Here is a 21,265-nt window from a genome sequence, read left to right on the forward strand (position 1 = left end):
TGTATTCTTCCATAAGGAAAGATCTCAGCAGGTACCAAGATCAATGTTTAATAAGACCTACAGAGGTTTTTGGTCACTTCTACAGGTAATTCTTGCTCACCTGTTTTTTTATTATGAAAAGAGCAAAGAGACAACTGTTAAGCAGTGGAATTCTGTAATATTCTGTGCTGTTCTGTAATGAAAGACGAACTAGTCTGAACACAGACATTATTGGTCTATTCTAAAGAGACACTTCCAGAACACAGACATTACTGGTCTATTCTAGAGAGACACTTCCAACTTTCCACATTATGTAAGTACCATAAATGGCTGGTGTGAAGATAATGAACAGAGTGCACTCAGGACAACTTGTACCTTTTTCAAATGCATATACCAATAAACACAGTTCTACCCACTATGGATGCCCAACACTGAGTATATATTGTAGACAAAAAGCTTAACAAATTCTCCAAGTTGTCTTTTTGTAAATGTAGAATTTTCTATCTTTTAAAATCTTGCAATGATATTTTACTTCTTTTTTTTTCTCTTCTCAAGAGGAAAAGTTGTTTTCCACTCATAATGAATAATGGATAAAGTCTACTAAAACCCACTCTGCACCAGCACTACGTTTTTTCTAACATGCCATGACAATGATAAATAGAAATATGGTGCCCAATGAAAAAACACGGATTTTGTTCAAGTCATTGAGGTTGGGCCCTTAACCAAAGCAAACTGATAGTAACATCTAACCGTTTACTCACTTCAGCAGATTTTGGTTAAAGCCCTGAACCTGTTATAAACTGGAAAGCTTAGTTTATCTCAATATTTCTCCTGTGGAAAATGAATGTGCAGAACATCTCTAGTATACATGAATTCTGCATACTTTCCAGGCTTTCAAGGTGACATCTGTAAAGCCAAACATGTCATGTACAGCCAAACTGTATGAAAAGTATTGAACTCTTAGTTCCTAAGTTTGAAATAAAGTTTGATATCAGATTACAAGTAAAATTAAATTAATTTTTTCAAGTAATTAAATTTTTTACTCCAATTCTAATATGCCTTAATGAAAAGCACTTTATTACTTAAAAAAATATATAGATTTGGTATATTAGATAGCAACCTTATAAATAAATTGTTTCTGGCTCATGCCTTAGTAGTAATGACACTAACAAAACTCAAAATACAAAAGCAAGTTTAAAAATAACAAAGGATTCTCTCTTCCCATTCAAACAAAGGCAATGCAGATAAAAAAGCAAATAATAAAATTCAAATTGTTGATAAAAACCTATTTACAATGCATGCAAACTCTCCATGACACTTTTTCAAACAGATATATGCTGATGTGCTTTTCCTAATGTTTTTGGGGCCATTTAACCACTCAGTATTTTCCAACTGGCAGTATTTTTTATTTTAATTTTTTTAACAAAATGGCCTTCCTATATAGTAATAATGTTACTACTGAACTTAAAAACCTTTAATAACATACAAAGACAATTTCCCTCACATTCCTTCATCTATCACAGCATCTCTTAGTAAAGAGCTGCCTACAGTTAAACTCTGTGTATCCACAAGCAGTTGTAACAACTGTTTTGTTTCTACTTCTCACTAACCAACAAAATGAGGAGGAAAAACTGTGTGAGCAACAGACCATTAGTAAACACACCTGAGAAAGCCAGAGTTTTAAGTTCACTTCTTAGTCACAACTTGCACAGAAAAGACTTTAGAGTGCTTTTCTTTTTAATGCGTCTCCCACTGCAACAAGTCATGCCCACAATTTGGTAATTATAAGTAAACTTTTCATATAAATAGGAAAGAAACCTGGAATTGTGTCCATTTCATCCACATAAGCTTTGGCATTTCAGGAAATATGTATCTGGAAAAGACAAGATCAACTCTTGGGTCATCTTTCCCCCTCCTACCTTTCACACAACAGCAGGTATCAGTAATATTAAAAAGACACACAATGCTGTAGAGACAGGACTGTTACATGACATTTCTCACCATCTTTAACAAGTGAGGCAAGCCTAAAGAGTCAGAAATGTACTTAAAAATTAAAGGCATATTCACTGGGTGACTTCATTTTAATCTGTACCTGAAGTTATAAATTATAATTAAAAAAAAAAAAAGTAATAATCAGAGAATGCAGAAATTCAAGTGTCATTATTGGAAACATAAGGCCTCATCGTTCAGATACGAAGTTATTTTTCTGCAATTGTCTTATTTTGTAGTTATCTGCCAGAAATTCAAAATTTCTATGCAACTTCAGGAATAAAAAAAGACAATAAAAAACACAAAGAAGAAAATTCTGGGGTACATCCCACCTCAGCTTTTGCTTGATCAACAGTCTACACGTAAAAATGCTTGAGGCAAGACTGAGCCTTTAGAACTCAAAGCTTTTTAAATAGCACATGATAGATGCCCCTTAATATTACCCTTTGCTATTCATTCACACAGGCAACAACACGGATTCCAGAGAAAACTGGACACAATCATCATTCAGAGTGAGAGTACTGTTAAAAAGCGTCAGAAATCTTGTTCAGAGCTAAGTGGCTGAAACATAAGTGAGAAAATTTTGCAGCTGCTAATAATCCACAAATAAAGAAATACCAACAGCCTGGGACAGCACATTAAAGGGTGTTTAAAATTTGCCCTTCCATTCTATCCAAGGAGGGAATAATTGTTCTGAAACTGAGAACCAGGAATCAAGGAACAGTATAAGATTTAAATTCTTCAACTATAAGGTAGGTCAGAGTGCAGAGCCCTAAATGCAGAGCTAGCTGAAGCAGAACACACTATGAATATGCCCAGTGACACATAATGAAGGCCTGTTGAACCACTCAAAATGTTTTTGAGGGAGCTACTATAGTAACCCACATCCATCTTGTCTGTCAAGTAAGATTTCTGGTCATGGATAGAAAATCACAGAATGGTTTGGGTTGGAAAGGACGTTAAGATGACCTAGTTCCAACCCCCCTGCCATGGGCAGGGACGCCTCACACAAGACCATGTCACCCAAGGCTCCATCCAGCCTGGCCTTGAACACCATCAGGGATGGAGCATTTGTCACTTCTTCGGGCAATCTGTTCCAGTGCCTCAGCACCCTCACAGTAAAGAGCTTCTTCCTCATATCTAACCTGAACTTCCCCTGGTTAAGTTTAAACCCATTACTGCTTGTCCTATTCCTACAGTCTCTGATGAAGAGTCCCCTGTATGTACATACATACTGAAGAAGGCACTACTAATTAATACTGAATTGTTGTACTCCCCAGCCAATGCAGTCCTCTTGTTAGCATGCTTTGAAAGTATTAAACTATTAAAAGCCAACCCTCAGAAAACGCTCTTTGGATAATCAACACAATCCTATAGATGAATATATATGAAGTTACTGCTGCTGTTCATTACCTGATCTCTAATGAAATTACAGTGAGATCCTTAAACTTATTAAAACGTGCCATTTCAGTCAGAAACTTTTACACAGAATCTGCATTAAGGTGTGTCACTTACCTGATACACATGGAATGCATTAGCAGCTTTGCCACGCAGAAAGACTGAGGGAATCCAAACATTAATAAGAGCACGGTTGGATCTGAGATGAGAAAAAAATTATAATAGGGAATCATATTTATGGATAAGAATTGGAAAGTAACTATCTGCAGTGACTTAGATAATGATCAGTGATCAACAAAGCAACTTAACATTTCAAATTATTCCCATGGAATATCAGGAAAATTGTAGTCCTGCCTGAACCTTTTACACCTGCTGTATCATAGCTATAACATAGCTGAAAAAGAGCAACGAAATAATTCCATTTGGTCCACAAATCTTAGCAAAAAACCCTGAGTTCATTCAAGAGTGTTGCAGAGTTATAGAGAAGCCATTTCCACCCACTCCTCACCTCCAAATTTCTACGATTCAAAGACACCAGCTACATTTTCACCCCCTCATCCAGAAAAAGCTCAGTTCATTAGTCTGGAGTTCTCCAAGGGCATCTTCATAAATCTAAACTCCTTATATTCAACATCATTAAAACTACACTAGGGCATGGACTGTGCAGCTCTCCATACTTTTTAACAATAGAACACCACAGCTGAGAATTCAGTTACTGGAAATATTACAGGACAAAAAATTATTGCCTCTGCTTATTCTTCTTTCCCATAAAGACAGTACGAAGAGAAAAATGTGCGTATTATGAAACTTACATCTCAAAATCTGACAGACTCTGATCTTCAGATGTTTGACTCAAATCTCCAGGTACCTATATTTACAAAGCAGAAATAATTCCAACATGCCGGTTGTTATGCTTTCTATTAAGGAAACATAATATTATAAGGAAATTATAGTTCAACATCCGCTTTTTTTAAATGCCAATAAAAATTATTACTGAGAAACAAAAAAAAAAGTTGTGAAACAGGATTATGAACATATCACCCTTGTGAGTTCTTCATATTAGATTTTGCTATAGTTTTGAAAAGAAACAAATTGGGATTTGTAAAAGCATGTAATTTTGAAAGGTATAGAAAACCCAGAAAAAAAGCATCATTATTAGATGCCTTCAGAAGCAAAGTATGCTAAAACAAAGTATATTGTGTGTGTAAATAATTTATGGGAAGAGATGAAGCATATAAAACCTAGTGATTACCCTGCTTCACAACCTACTTCCATTCAGAAAAAGACACACAATCATTTTTACTTTAGCTGTGTTCTTTAAAAACCTTCTATAGCTACAAAAGTTTTTAAAGATGCTAACGATGGACTAAAACCCGCAGAGTCAAAAGTAGCAGTTGTGAGAAAACAAAATTGAAAGAACAGTTAGAACTGAAACAGCAATAGCTCTTTACCTTACATTAAAGCTAGTTACACAAAAAAAAAAAAGGTATCTTCTCTCCTTTAAATACCATAAAATGCAAATTATAGCTGAGAATAGTGTGTTTTGATGGAGAGAAAACAAAAGGATAAAATTGTGAACTTCCAGAGACAAGTTCTAAATTAAATATTGGTTCAATGTGCCTCTATAATGTATGTTACACGCATATTACTGGGTTTCAGGTTATTTCCTGCCTAAGAAACTTACTTATTGTAAAGCAGTAATATATACATATTACATATACAAAATACATATTTATTCATTGCAAAGTAATCTAAAATTTCAACGGGAACTAAGAAAATCTGCTCCCCAGATGTCTTGACAGACCAGCTCAAGACCTCCCAACACACAAGACAGAACTGAATTTTGCCTTTGCAAGATCAGCAAAAAAATAAGTCATTCCTGCCAGGCAAAGAAAAATAACTGTGTGGAACCAAGTCAGCTCCTGGGTATACATACAGAATGCTGAACACCTCCACTGTCCTTTTCTGGAGGAGTGAGGTGGGAATGACCTGCCTCACAATTACCACCATCAGCTGTTGTCTGCTCATAGCCCAGTGCACAGCCTGGCTTCCCAGGGCTCTTGTGCCAGAGGACACACATTCTTTGGTCTTGCCTACAACCTGCACCCTCTCTTTGCCTGTATCTGAAGTGGCAAATCCTACCACCAGATACATACCATTATTTTAATTAACTTCAGTAAAAGTTTTGCATAAACCCCTCAAAACCAGAATGTGGACTTTGGAAATAAGAAAAAGGATGACATTAAGGAGCTCCAGTGCTTATGTGGAAACAGATTGGTTACTGATTTTGAGATGGTCATTGAAGTGTTCTTCACTGTAATACAAAATACAGTGATCGAGCCATCACACAAATGTACTTCCTCATACTCATGAAAGCACACACTTTTTGTTCTAATATTCCTCTGTTTGTTGCAGAAGTTCTGAAACCCAGTAACTAGAAATTTGGGAAGTTCATTTGTGACAATTCAGTTATACATTATAACCACTAAAACTGATTATCAGCATTGAAAGGAAAGGAGAAGACAGTGAAGAATCATGTAAGCTCTTTTTATTACAAACTAAATTATATGCTATTTTAATAATAAATATTAAATCCTTGGCTCGTATTTTCAAACAAGTCAGAGGACGATCAAATATTCATATCCCACAGTTTCTGGTGGTTACACACCTGTACAACTTTGAAAGTTCTAATTAAAATCTACTAAGTAACAGGCAGACTATCAGCACAGAGTTTTATTTACTTATATAGAATTAAAATGTATCCACTTTCTAGGGTAATGCAATAATCTTTAGGGCTGTATTAAATTCTGTTTCATTTTGGACATCAGCAAATAATAACCACCAGCATTTAGATAGTCTTTAAAAATATGGTAACACTTCCATTTCTTAGAAAGTTTTAGGAATTAATTTTCTCTCAGTATCTGACACATTAAAATATAGTATCAATATCTACCTACTGGATTTGCATATGGAGATACATGATTACAAACAAGATCTTTGAACAGGGACGTACAGTCCAAAATCTCTGAGTAAGAAAATACAGCTATAATACATATGCCATTTATCATTTGTAAGGAGCAATAACATGTAATCGCACGCACAGAAACTATCAGAATACGCCTCCTTCAGAAGATGGGCAACTATTAGGAACATTCTTGATGACTCCTGTTTCCTTCCTGTTTGTTTGTGAATTTCAACACAATCTTTTAACAGAAAAAGCTCAAGTGAAGCAATAGTTGGTAGAAAACAATTTTATTGTCTGAATGTATCTATTTCACATTCAACTCTGCTGAAGAGAATCAAACACTATCAAAATACCAAGTAAGGTATTCTTGACAGATGTGTTATTAGTTGTTAGGTCTTAGAAGCCACCATATATTTTGTTTCATCACAAGTAATAGGTTTGAGCTCATTTCAGAGTGATGTTCTACATTATAATAAGCAAACACTTACCGGCCCTCTCAAATCAATTAGTTCTTGTCTCATCTGGGACACAAGAGCTTCTTTAGCCATCAGAGCCCGGTGCAGCCTCTCATTGAATTCAATCAGCTCCCCATGCATTTCAGCTACCTGGAAAACAAAGCCACGAGATAATTGTGTTTAAACTGGAAAAAAAACCCAAAAACAAAACTCCCAAACCCACACTATAATTTCTTACACATATATCAACTTTTACATATATTTTTTATTTTACTATGCTCTCCAAGTAGTGCATCTCATTGCTAATGCATTAGTTTGAACTGACCATTAAGAACAGACAGTTAGAATAATTTCAACTCATGCCTTGAAATGTACGTTTTGATACTGAATTTAATAGGACAAAAATGCAACTCTCTATCCAATTTTTTTTTCCTATCAAAAGAGATCCCTTGGCAACTGATTCTAATAAAACACCTCTCAACTTTTGTTCTCAGTTTAATTCACAATTAAACACAGAACTCAACAGTTACAAACTAATCACAATATTTTGAACTGGGAATAATGCAGAACGCACAAACTGCATTAAACTTTGTCAATAATTCATTCATATTCTGCACTCTTACTTGGAGTTTTAATAGGACTGGAGCTAGAAGTCCACCCGTCCCAGGCAAATCTGAGAGGGGTCAAAGGAACAAAAATAACCCCAGTTATGCTCAAGTGGCTCAAGTTGTTGTGCACAGGTAATTGGTGTGGCCTCTTAGAACATGAAGTCAAGCTATGTCTATGCTCTCCATTTCTGAGTCAAAGCACCAAGAAAGCACCAAGTGATGCAGGGTATTTATGAGAGTGAACAAGGCTGGATGAATGACAAGGATGAAGAGCATACCCATTTGTAAATTGGTATGTAGAGCAAACTAAGTTTAAGTTGGCTCCCTGCCAAGAGAACGAAGAAACGATAAAGCTCAAATCAAGGTTAAAGATGATATTGAGCTCTTGAATTTTTCTTACACAGAAGTAAAATGTAAACTTACAGCTTAAGGGGGAAGAGCTCCAAAAGGACAAAAGTTCCCAAATAGCAAACATCTAAATAACAGCAGTAATATTATTTAATCAAGAGAATGTGACGGGGAAACCAGCAGAAAAAGGGAGCAAGGCTAAATGAAACTTAAAATACGCGTTCAGTTCAAATAATATAGTTTCAACAATCAAAAGCATTTTTTCTTATCATCATAATCATCATCATCGGTATTACTGTTATTATCATTATTATTAAGAGCACTAATTCAGCTTTAATTTACTGGTTTGGGGTTGTTTTGTTTTTTTCTTATCAGGCATTTCTGTTGCACTTAATCCCATACGAAAAACTAACTTCCCAGTCTTGTAATTAGGCTCTCCATTGACTCCTCCTGTCAAAAATCAGAACATCAGGATTTCCACATTATCAATTCATGATCCACTATGTGTTCCTATCTCAATTGTTAATTCAGTATCAACCTTAATAAAAAAAGTTCTTGACTTCAAACACTTGTAACAAGTAAGCTCATTTTGCCAAAACAAAAGATACCTAAATGGACATAAAACTCTGCATTATGACTACTATAGTAGGTGCTACTTAGCAAGCACTTTTGCTTCATACCTTACAAACCTTTATGCACCAAAAAAACCTGCCATTTACTTTACTACAGAAAGTAATAATACAGTGCCACTAACTCTGGCTAGATTGTTTTCCATACTAGGTTAGCCACTCGTTCCAATTCAAAGCAACTGGTTTAATATTTAGGAATATCATAAGCCCCTCCCAGATTCTGGTTTATATTAGCAGGACACTGTTAATCCCAGAGAGCCTGGGCTGGGAGGCAGAACTTCCCTGTACTTCACCTACATAAAGATGCAGGATGGTTTTCCACAGAGAAAATACCACGTGCTGACAGTTGGGTGATTGGTGATTAAAAGCAATACACAAATTTATGAATGGAATATAGTTCCCATATTTGATACTATGCTGGATTTTTGCAGTGCCTATCTCAAGCACAAGAACAAAACCCAACTCTCTGTTGTAATACCCAACTGTCTTGTCTCTCTCTAATTTGGATGTCCTTGAAATAACTTTCTACTTGCAGACTCAATTAATATGTAAATTCAACAGCTCTCTCAAAACACTGGAAATAATACAAAAATTTGTAAGTCTCCCTAGCAAAGTTAAATAATAAGAAGAGAACTTAACAGCAAATAAAACAGTAAATCACTGATATACATTATGAGACGGATAAATTGGCAGGTTATGTTACTTGTGAAAATCACTTTTATTAGTAATTAAGTTACTTCAGTACTTTTCTTGTCAAAGAAAAACGTGTTATCATCCCAGCCAGCCACAAGGAGTGGCGAGATAAACTTTTGAATACCAATACTAAATTAGGTTCCTTTAACTTTTCCTGCATCAAGGTCTGCTAAAAACAATAAAGAGGTCTACTTATAATTAAATCCTTTCAGTTACATTTTATGTAATCACATCTTCCTTTACTCATTCTGCACTGAAGCTTAAGCAATAATTTTCCCTACTGGGACTACAATCTTCTTCACAGTTGTTTTTTTCCATGACAATATGTTTAAAGCAGACAATTAAAGTACAACTGAGCTAAGTTTCCCTTGGCGAGATGATCATTCAGATTTGGTCTTGGTCCTATCACGAAGCCTGAGTCAAGAGCCCAAACCCTTAGCATGAAGTTGAATTGAGGCTAGCATAAAATATTCAGACTGCACCCTAACAAAACTCTAAAGACCTGTTCTCAAAGAAAAACTAAGCCTGGTCCTGCTGCCTGGCAGCTGTTACTGCAGCTATTCTGCCCTGTAGCACCACAGCCAAGAGCAGCCTCCAGGCAATGACACAGGTTAAGACCACTTCATGTTCCACAGCAGAGGTCAAAGCTGTTGATGTAAACCATGCTAGGAATGTTTCACTAAACAATACAATGTGTCTTAAAAGAACATGCTTTTAGAGTAGAGAAACAGACTTTAAAGAACTTGTAACAAAAACAAATTAATAAGGTTTTTAATAGGGTGTTTTAATGGAACACTGATTTATTTTCTTTTTAACATAATTTGCAGCTAAAACTCATAAAAGTTTTCCATGAGTTGCATCTCGATTAATGGCTTTTTGTCGGGTATAGGCATTTTTTTCCCTCCAAATGTCACAAAATGCAAAATGACACATTTCCGAAGAAACTCTGGACAGAAGTGCAAGTTGCTCCTGTTTGGTCTCAGCGGAAGCATGGGTATATTTTTCCCATGAGAAGATGCCATTTTCAGAGATCAACATTCGTCTACACTTTTCCCCAACAGAAATAAAGCTGAAGATCTTCAAAAAAGAGCAGGTATCCTACTAAATAGTAATAATTTCATGTTGCTACAAGTAAAAACCAGTAAGTCTCAAAATGGCAAACAGTTCATGCAAATCAATTGATACACCCAGAAAATACTTGGGCATTGCATTCTTTTTCAAAACTTTCATTTTGTATTCTTGATATCTCTATCTGCAAGCAAATTATTTGGTTCAAGGCAGACTGAAAGATCCATTCAAGAATAGGACTGGTTTGGGGTTTTTTTTCATTTTGTGATATAGGTTTTTGTTTGTTTGGGGTTTGTTTGTACTCTATCTATAGAAGGTAAGCACAAGTCACGATTCATCAAAACCACCAAGAAGAAAATAAGCTGTAGCTTTCAACTCAAAACCCATGGGGAACTTTGCACACTAGTTGAAGTACGTATTACAGTCCTTGTACTGTACCATGTACAGTACTAACCAGTGTTTACTGAGATTAATCCTGACATACCAAAGAGCACTAACACATTGGACAGGAAAAACATTCCTCTGCCAAGAGCTATGCCTGGCAGGGAAAATGAAAGTCAGCAAAAGCAAAATCAGATACAGAGGATAATGAGTTTAATAAAAAGAATTAAAAAATATCTCTAGCAGCTGCATCCTTTTATGTATCCTCACAGCAAAAGCCAAAGCTCAAGACAACAGATCTAAACCACCATTATCTTCCCCAAGATCCTTTTAACTTCTCATTTCACATCCACGAAAAGGTTACACCTCATCTGCTATGCTGAGACAGCTCTTCTGAATTGCAACTCATTATCCCTCTACTAGGATTATCCTCATGAGCTAACACAAAATACTTGGAATGTACAACCAGTATCCACAAGGATTATCTGACATAAGCAATTTACTACAGAGGCACAGTTACAATCAGGAGACTACATCTGATAAGCATTCCATAGCCTGCCTCTAAGAGAACACCACTTTGAACTAAATCGATATTATCAGATACTAAAAAATCATGGACTCAAAAAACAAGTCATTTCACATGCCACAAAACATTATCTAATGTAAATCACTGATGGGGGTTTTTTTTTGATTTTCAAGGAAATACTGATTTGTACCTAGCAGGCTTGACACTAGACCAGGTATTAACTGTCCTCCCATAACTTGCTCATATCCAACCACAATGACACAAGTTTTACATTGTATGTTTTAGCTACACAAATGCAACTGTGGTTCCATGCCTAATCCAAAACCAACTGGTGAGCTCATCTGACTTGACAGTGACAGATCCAGCATTTATTAATGATTGTGGAACTACAAAAGCATAACAGAAATTTCTTTTCTTCCTCATCAGAGTTTTTCCTTGTTATCCCCCATATTCCATGTTGAGGCTGCAATAATAGACTTCCCACTCCATCAGACACACTTCTGGGCTCCAGCAGACCATCCTGGGAGAGGGCTGCTTGAAGTCACATTGATCTGTGGTTTCACTATTCCACAGATACTAATTTGCTGTCACTTATGCCTCTGTTTCTAAGCTTCTAACCTTCCTTTTTCTTTTAAATCACGATAACTTAAAACAGTCAGGTAACACATCCAGCGGTTGCTGCCATCCTGTAGGTGCACCTTGGCGTTTGATGCATCTAGAGTTCTACAATATGGAAATCTTCAGCAGTGATCACAAGATCATGCATGGTATGCAGACATTACCAAAACTGCTATATCATCAAACTTCCCCACTTCAAGATCTTAATTCAGGACATAGTAACAAAATTCATTACATTATACTGTTACCTGTTACACTAAACTGAGACACAATTCTACAAAGATGCTGAGACTTTTTGGCAAAGTTTCTAGTGATTTAAGATCCACCCCTTCCCTGTCCAGGGAGCTTACTACTGAGATTTTGTAACAAAAAAACCCAAACAAAACTCATGTACTGCTTCATGAGGAAAACCAAACTCTCACATTTGAAAATCCTCCAATTTTTAGAAACTTTCTTTAATTATCTGGTAGCATATGACAAAAAAAAAAAAAAATCTTAGTAAAAATAAATCTGAGAAAAATTAACCCTTAAAAAAATTACTCATTGGAAGGTCAAATGTTTAAAACCATTTAAAAGCCATCTACCCAACTACAGTGATACATGCTAGAATTTATTCTTGTGTATTTGTTGCTGACTCAAAAAAAATCCCTCATCACAGCTTAAAGTCATTTGAGCACTTTAAAATGAAACTGAGATTAAAGTTCAAAATCTAGAAGGCAATTTGAGTAAAAATAATCAGTAACATGCTTTTGAGGCCTCAGGATGCGACTGGCCGACAAATTCCTTGTTTGACAAGAGACAACAGAAGGCACGAAAATTCACAAAGTGAAACTTTTCAGAATGGTGAAAGCCTGGCTTAACAGCCAAAATTACCTTTCACAGGACAAAGTGATTCACATCTTGAGTTCACATGATCAACAAATGCACCTCCCACAACAGAAAAACAGTTTCCCAGCCTCACATACCAACTGCTCAGAGATCGATCAATTTGTCAGGCATAAAAATACAGCAGTACACTTATCACATAAAGAGTTACATCTGTGAGCTTTAGGAAAAGGTACACAGATCTTTTCAAGTTCATTAAAAGGCAAACTGAAGGTTTCTTTGGACCTTTACTTTAAAACCTGAGCAATTCCTAGTTAATTTATGTAGAGATGTTTCTTGTTTCTACAAGAAAAAACTTGGAGAGTCGGAAAGGATTATTTAACTGTTTGGTTTGTCTCCAACATTCCTGTTTCTGCAGAGGAACAGAACCACAGAATCACAGACTGGTTTGAGTCAGAAAGGACACGAAGATCACCCACTTCCAATCCCCTGCCACAGGCAGGGACACCTTCCACTAGACCGGGCTGCTCTAGGCCCCACCCAACACTGCCAGGGATGGGGCATTCAATAAGGGATTAATATATTGTGATACAAGTTTCAGTACATCAAAGGCTAGCTACTCCAGCAGAGGAGCCAATCTCCTCGTTCACTAATCTGACAGGAATGTCTATACCAGGAAACCAAAAATTTCATGTAATTTATTGAGTCTTTAACAGAGGTCTCCCGCAACACTACTTAGTGCATCATGAATGTAACCTACAATTTAACTTTGAGGAAATGCTGGTTAAAGTCCACCACTAAAATTACTCTTATAAAGACAGTACAAAATTACCAAAGCTGAAACTGCAAAGAAAGTTGATGTTCTCTCTAATGAGACGTTTACTACTTCATTACTGGTCTACAGCCATAGTGATTTTAAGCACACTTCATTATTCGTGGCTTGAGAGTTGTATAAATCAACCTGATTTCTCTTCTAAAATAAAATAGCATTCTAGTCCCACAGCGTATGACAATGGAAAACATATGGGAATTGCTAGAGGTATCCCAAAAAGCTTCAGATTTGGGGTTTAGAAGAAACTGTGGTAACTACATAGATGTTTCACCACTATTTCTAAGGAAATTAAATATTAAAAAGATTATGCAGAATTGTTACAAAAATTTCTCTACTACTGTTTTAAGCATAATGTTCAGTGAAAAATTTCTTGAAGTTTCTTTAATCCTTCAGAATTTTTATCTTTTCTTTAGCTACTTGGTTAAATGAACTGATTTACTCATTGTGAGTTAGGAACTTTGAAAAATACAAGCTTTTTTTTATAAAGATGGTAAGAAACTGAAAATTCCTTCAATATATTCTTAAGAATAATTTTCAGTGGAAAAAAAAACAGAGACACAAAATCTCTAATTACTCTGCAGAACCATTCTTTTTAATCTCTTGACAGGTAGTCATTTTTCTGTGGGGAGACTTCAATGTCCTGATCAGCTCCCAAGAAATTCAAGGGAATCTTTGTCCTCAGTTAAAATAGTCTACTGGGGACAAAATAACAGTTACCAAAACTGCTAAAGTCAGAACATTTTTCAGACCCCATTCTAGCTGAGTGGAACTGTCAGAACAACTTTCAAGAGTGGTTTCTATCCTAGTCCTAAGCTTGGAACACAACACAGGCTATTCTTTGAAAATAAGACTTCACGTATCTTTTGTTTATGGACAGAAAAGGAGTAATGGCTTGGCAAATACACGTGGATTGTTAGAGGGGTTACATCCTACTTAAAGTATGTGAAGACACTGTTAGACAGCAGGAAGTGAGAGTCAGATGCAGACTTCCTTTTCTGGGTGTGATTTGCAACCAGGTTTTCCAGTGGTTCCATCCCCAGCTGTGCCAACAGACCTGCTGCTAGCACTGTCTGCCCCAAACTCAGAAGTGTTAGCAACAAATTCCTGAACATGCAGAACACACTTAGTAGAACTAAGGAGGATGCTTTTAAAGCTGAAAGAGATTTTACCTGTGGTCTTAATTAAGATATTCTTTTGATAGGTACAGAACAGAGGAAAGGAGTCAGAAGAACCCAATCAAAGGTATGGATTAGGGAGAGAATTAGTTTCACATGGTCCTATGAGAAAAGGATAACCAAGTATAAATGTTTTAGAAGAACTGTATTAATCTCTTTGATGCATGACCTGCATTTTTAGTCATCTTCATGTTAATCAGCTAATATGAGTATCCCATTTCAGAGTATTTTGGGCAAGAGAAAGAGAATTGTTTTACTTTTTATAAAAATGTTCATTTAATATTTAATAGGAGATATGGGTATTAGATATTAAATTTCATTACTTTTGTCTGGAAAATCATCTGTATTTAAATTTAGGATGAAACCCTAATCTTTCTTCCTTTCATTTTTTTTCTTAAATGAATTTTACATTAGTCTTAGAAGTGAATCTTGCTTTAGGAACTTTTCCTAACATGGTCATATCCACAGAACTAGCAGCTTCCATCACCATTTCCATATTGCAGCATTCAATAAGCTATATGGTAAAGCAATACAAAAATGAAACACAGTTTGCAATCAGAAACCACTATGAAAGCACAGAAAAAGCTACAGATTTCAGAATGTCCTCATTTTAAAGCTCAACTGACACAACAGCAATGCCTGTAATTATGTAACTTATACAACACCTCAAACCTGCTTTTAGCTTCACCACCACCACTTACAACCTTAAGGAACCTATTTATTAAAACCCTCATTTTAATATTGAAGTATACTGTGTACTCTTCTTAGGAAAAGTATTTTTAATCATCTGAATTGCTTTAAATCTGCTTTGAAGTTGAATCAACACATTTGTATTTTAACCACAGAGGCCTGAAAATTAAATCTTCCTTTCTTTTTCTAAGAAAAACCAAAAAACAAAACAAAACAAAAAAAAAAAAAAACCCAAACAAAAAAAACCCCAACCCACACCAAAAAAAACCCCAACCAAAAAAAACCCAACTCCCCCCCCCCAAACCAGGCTAATAGGCGGGAGGGGAGGGAGAAACGTCATGTTACAATTATGATTTCACAGATTTTGTGCAGTACAAACTTTACCTCAATCAATTTTCTTTCATATGAGCTGGCTAGTTCCTCATTGTTTTCTACTTGCTTTTGCTCTGGCATAGGAAATTCACCATCAGTATTCCAAATGCTGGGCAGAACTAAAACAAAGAGATACCATGTTAAATTACATAAACATCTAGGACAACCTGTCTACAAGTAATAATTCTAAAAACCAGTTGGTAGAAGTATTAAAATAGTATGTAATACTAAACAGTATTACAAGTACTAAAATACAAATGCTACAGGGAGCTTTCTTTTGAGCAATATTTAGACAGGTACTCTCAACAGGGAAAAAAAATGCAAACTAAAAGCATTTGGCTGTTCTGTGACTAAAGCTATCTAATAAATGTAGGTAGTAACTGCAATTTCTACCCAAAGCCTTGAAAAACGAAGCCTAAGCTTCTCTTTTATGTCTTTTTCCTACTTTTCTTCCAAAATATCATATTATGTGTACAGACTACACATCACAGAAATTACAGAAAAGAGGGCTGGGAATTTAATGGTTTTGCAGGAAGCAGAATCAGCTGTAGCTATTTCATTCCTGACAGTTGTCTGATTTACTCCTAGAAATCTCCAATAATGAAGATTTCATGCTTCCCTGCACACTCTATTTAAATTTAAGTATTCGTCTCAGAAAGGTTTTCTTGATAGCTTATCAAAATTCCTTCACCTGCCACCTAAGCCCATTAATCCTTTTCTTACCTACAGTGAAATGAAAACTACAGTTTATCCTCTTTCTGTTCTTAGCTATCATTTATGTATTTCACAATCACTTTAAGGCCTATTCTAAGCATGTCTCCTCCAAGGTACACGAAGTCCAATTCAACTTTTTCTCACAAGATCATGAATTTCTACAAAAACAAGTTAGGACTTATAAAGTAAACAAGCTCTAATAAAAGAGAGGTTTAACAAATGCCTTCATCATTTCTCAATAGCTAAACTATATATATGACCACTATAAGGTAGATACAAGACACCATAATTCAGCTGACTAAATACTCTTGAGCCTGGGAACTGATAATTGCTTCAAGAAGTGTGTGTATATATGTTCAGAACTTTATTATTATTTTATTAGGTGAATTTTGAAAGCTGTTTTCAGACCTATTTCCTGTAAATCTTGCTTGTTAGCCATAAACTTCTAAGATCAGTGTTTTCATATGTGTAATGTTATTATATCTAAGCAGGTTTGAAAGATGGTCCACATCCAACTCCTGCTGATGACTGAGAAAACAGGATGCTCATTTATTAAATATTTAAACACAATATCGAACTGCTTAGTCTATGGCAATGATCACTCATTTGAAAGCTGGTCTGATAATCTGAACTCAACACAGTTCTGACTCTTGGGCAATTTATTTATAATCACATTTGCTTTTTTAAGTCACTGCAAGGCAAAGTATTATGCTGCATTTCATGTATTATTTTAGGAAACTATTTAAAAGCCACACTCAATAGCACCTGATCTGATCATTGTAGCAAATGGAGATTCTTCTCTATAGTCATAAAAACAGCAGAAGCTCAATTTATTTGGACTCTTTCAAAGTAGTTTCACAGAAAGTCTAATAACATAGCATTCTAAAATCCACATACAATACATTTAAGCCTTTTAGTTTAACACCATTTGGCAGAAGATTAATCATCACTGAAATTCCTCATCGTAACAGAGGGCAGCAGTGAAATTAGTTGTATGCAACAATGTATGCCTCCCTGATGAAGACTACCTCCTAACATTTCACCAAAAGGGGACAATGGGAGTTTCCAAAGTTCAAACAGATCAGAACTCTGACATGCAAGGCAAGTTACAAGAACCTTAACCTAGGAGTGTGCAAATTAATACATAGGAAACCAACAAGAATTTTAGCTTAAATTGACAAAAGTAAACAGTAGTTTTTTCATCCTATTTCCTTCCCAAAATCATCATAACCTCAGAACACAGTATTAAAAACAGGTCTTGTAAAAACACTCCATTATCCTTTTAAGCATTTCAGTTAATTATAAACCAAATGATTTAAGAGTTGTTACTGTCACTTTAAGTTATACCACAATTGGAAATCAATAATTTGCCTTAAGTTACACAATGACAAATGTACTAAAAAATACAAATAGCTCTTTCTAATAATACAAATATTCTTAATTGTGAAGGCTCACATCTGAAAAATATGAATGCCTATGATGAGATACTAGAAATTACGTATGTAAATCATGGGTGCAATAATGTCTATAAATCTGGTAAAAGACTTTCTTTTGTTTCACTCTCCCTTTTTGAAGTGCATCTAAATATATCAGTTCTCAGAAACTGTTTATGTGCTTAAGTACTTTTTTGAGTCAGAGGCCCAAGTACTACTAAAAATTCAGATAAATCTCCAATGTCAGCTAAGGGGAAAAAAATAGTTTTCTAAAAATACAATGTGTGAAGTTAGGATATAAGAAAAATTATTACAAATAGTGCATGCAGCTGCAATTTATTCTGGTCACTAATGATAAATATTACAGAAAATCACTGTGGATTGATTCAATAGCCTTTTAGCATAAAGCATACATGTATTCATTTTTAGAAATGTTGGTACTGTTCCATCCCCCTTTTTCATCTGTAAAATCTGACCATCCTACTCTGTTTCTATTCTTATCACTCACTGATTTGCATAATTTTAACATGGCAGAATATAGCCAGCCTAGGAATATTTTTTTTCTTTATTACACTCATCATGCAAACTGTCAGTATGTAATGAAGGATAATTTCTGCTATTATAAGAAGCTTAAGCGATGGTTTTCGTGAATAATTCTTAATCTGAATCACTACACTCCGGCAAAGTCGGAAGTAAATACATGTGTTCTCACTAACAAAAAGCCTTTTAAGGATGAATGAAGTTTTTAAACTACAAATAAGTATACTGACTAGCCCTTAAGAGCAGAACCCATGTAGTATTCATTCATACAGCCACTTACACGACCACAATATTAACAATTAGGAGAAAAATGAATAAAAAGACAGATGGTGCCAGTTTCTGAAAAGCCACCTCCTCTCAAAACACGTCCTACAGGCAGCAGAAATACAGGTCCACCAGAAGATGATTCAGAATCAAGACTCCAATTCATCCTGTCATAGACACTTCTATCACACTGACCACTGAAGAAAACCAGTAATACTGCTGATAACTTGTCATCTTCCAGATACAAAATCTGCTCATTAGTCAGAGCAACTTAGCAAACAAAGTAAAATGTCTGGTCTACTGAGTCTACTTCAAATAGTCTGCAAATACTTATCTCCAAAACAACAGAAACAGAGTAATATAGATACTAATTTTTCCTCTCCTCAAATTATTCTCATGTTCTAGTATCACATTAAGTGACAGATTACTTTTTTAAATACGAAACTTCCCAGAAAAAGCTAAGACCACCTCATCAACCAGAAAATGCTCTGTAAAAATAAGTACAAAAAGCTACATCAGGATTTTCTCAAAAGGAAAAGGTACCAAATATGTTATTTTCACTATAGGGAGATACTATTCTACCATAGTTTGAAGAGATGAATAGGGTTTCTAATTATCTCTTGCTAATCCTACTTCCATGTAAATGATTTCATTTGTTTTGGCAAAGACTCACCAAGGAAAGGCAAGACTTCTTGATTGTTTCTACTCAGCAGTAATTTAATAGTGTGCCAGCACATAATATTCTTATTGTTTGATCTCAATCTGCATTACAAATTGTTCACAAACCACAAAACAGTCCAGTCAGAGATGCGTCAGGGACAGTTCTCATGGGAACAGAACCCTCATCTTTTCAGATGCTGATGTTTTCCAACAGGGGGAAGGCTGATGTCATACCAGGTAGCATGCAGAAGTGTGAATCATGCATGTCCCCAGATGCACTAGGATTGGTTTGCATGGCTGAAGTGTTGCTTATGGACAAGGCCTTGCACAGGACAGAGTGGTTATCTACACAGATCTCTGGTTATCTACAGAGATCCACTCCAGGATCAATCAGAAAAACCGGAGACATGCCTGCCCACTGGTTAGTCTTTCCTTGTCAGTTTTTATACACAACCAGGAGTCACTTCCATCATTTGGTTACTATTCCTATGCCTCCAATAAACACTGCTTCAATACTAGCATCCAGAAAAACAAACCTTGTGCATGTATTATTTTCTTTTCTCCTTACCTTCCACTGTTTGACCTTCTCTTTTGAGCATCTGGACAGCTCCTACATATTTCTTAAGTTGCACTTTTAGCACCTCATTTTCTCTGTTGGTAAGAAGAACAGAATAAAAATCCATGATCGTTTTCTCAAAATAGATAAAAGCCACTTTCAGTGGAAACACACATATAATCTGTCATAATAAGCTTTATCTGTGTCATGAAGATGATAAAAAACCTTACACATTGAATAATACCTGACCAGCAGAGTTCCATACAAGAGGTCATATAAACACATCAGAGAGATTATCTCATAGTCAGAAATAAGACTGTTTCATTTAGACTTTCTACACTATAGTACATTGAAAGGCAGAGAAATTATACAGTCTAACGTAAATCAACAGTTGAATAAAGAATTGGGGTGGGATATTACACAAGAAAATTTAGAATGGCCAGTATAAAAGTAGGTATCATTTTACTATTTGTCTACGTATTTAGTGTCGAGCAAATAAGAATTTGGCTTTAGAAACAGACTTGATTGCTGTAAGAAAATGTCAACATTTCAGCAACAATGTTCAAAGCAAAAGTTTTCCACACACCAATCCTAAATGAAAACCATAGGAGAAGAATTTAACTTAATCCCTTTGACTGTCATATTTCAGTGCCTGTCTCTGTCTCACTTTTCTTTGGGAAACACAGATATTCCAACCAGCTACTATCATAGCTCCACCTAACAACATTAAGCACTTTATGTTTGGGGGAAATAAAAAGGATTCTAACCAATGGAATTTTAAACAAATCTGACAAACAAGATGTCTGAAAATTCAATTATCTACCTAACCTCTTTCAGTCAACCAGAAGTGCTTATACAGAAGAAACATAACTAACATGTGTTACGAAGACAGTGAATTGAGACAACTTTTACTCTTCTCTGAGAAAGTATCAGGGCAGAAATACATAGGTGCCACAGATGCAGCACACACAAGAAACCCACAGCTGATCAGAAAGAAGATAGAACAAGGGCAGGACAAAACTATGCCAGAGGAGTGGTTCAAACTCTAGGAAGTTATTTAAGAATGAGAAGTATTCAGAAACACATGCAAATGTGTTTGATGATCCTTATCATACTACATATATATATATATATATACACACACACACACAAAATATATGCATATTACATATATATATATGCACACAAAAATAAACTGCTGTTGTGAGCAATGCCATAGTTATATATAAAACCCCTAAGTTGATGCTATATTCATATTTCTATGGATTTCAAATCAGTTTTCTGAACTATGCAACCTCAATTTGATTCTGTCCTTTAGTAGGAGGTTGCTAAATAATTAAGAAGAAACTATTGATTACCCAACTATCAAATTTTAATGAAGTCTTTGATGACTTTATGCAGTTTATGATATTTCTCATTTCCTACACTACAAAGAACAATTCAGGTTTTCCATCAGAGATGGATGCTGATACTCAGATTTAGGGAAAAAAATAAAAATAAAAGCAGAAACATGGTTTAATTAAAACAAATCTAAATAATTCATTCAT

The 21,265-nt window shown here is 35.4% G+C and overlaps 1 protein-coding gene across 1 annotated transcript in view; it reads right to left on the bottom strand.

The window, feature by feature from the left end:
* LOC104406451 (sorting nexin-29-like) overlaps nucleotides 1-19,845 on the bottom strand; it is a gene marked incomplete at its 3' end in the record, with an annotated part of 50,915 nt that extends 31,070 nt beyond the window's left edge. Inside the window, exons 1-5 of the mRNA XM_010015422.1 lie at nucleotides 19,731-19,845; nucleotides 15,564-15,670; nucleotides 6,820-6,936; nucleotides 4,179-4,234; nucleotides 3,484-3,565 (exon numbers count right to left, since the gene is read on the bottom strand). Coding sequence (XP_010013724.1) covers nucleotides 3,484-3,565; nucleotides 4,179-4,234; nucleotides 6,820-6,936; nucleotides 15,564-15,670; nucleotides 19,731-19,845 — 477 coding nt within the window. The remainder of the gene's footprint in view (nucleotides 1-3,483; nucleotides 3,566-4,178; nucleotides 4,235-6,819; nucleotides 6,937-15,563; nucleotides 15,671-19,730) is intronic.
* Between the last annotated feature and the right edge of the window lie 1,420 nt (nucleotides 19,846-21,265).

Source organism: Nestor notabilis, unplaced genomic scaffold, assembly GCF_000696875.1.
Source record: "Nestor notabilis isolate BGI_N333 unplaced genomic scaffold, ASM69687v1 scaffold4445, whole genome shotgun sequence".
Taxonomy (NCBI): Eukaryota; Metazoa; Chordata; class Aves; order Psittaciformes; family Psittacidae; genus Nestor; species Nestor notabilis.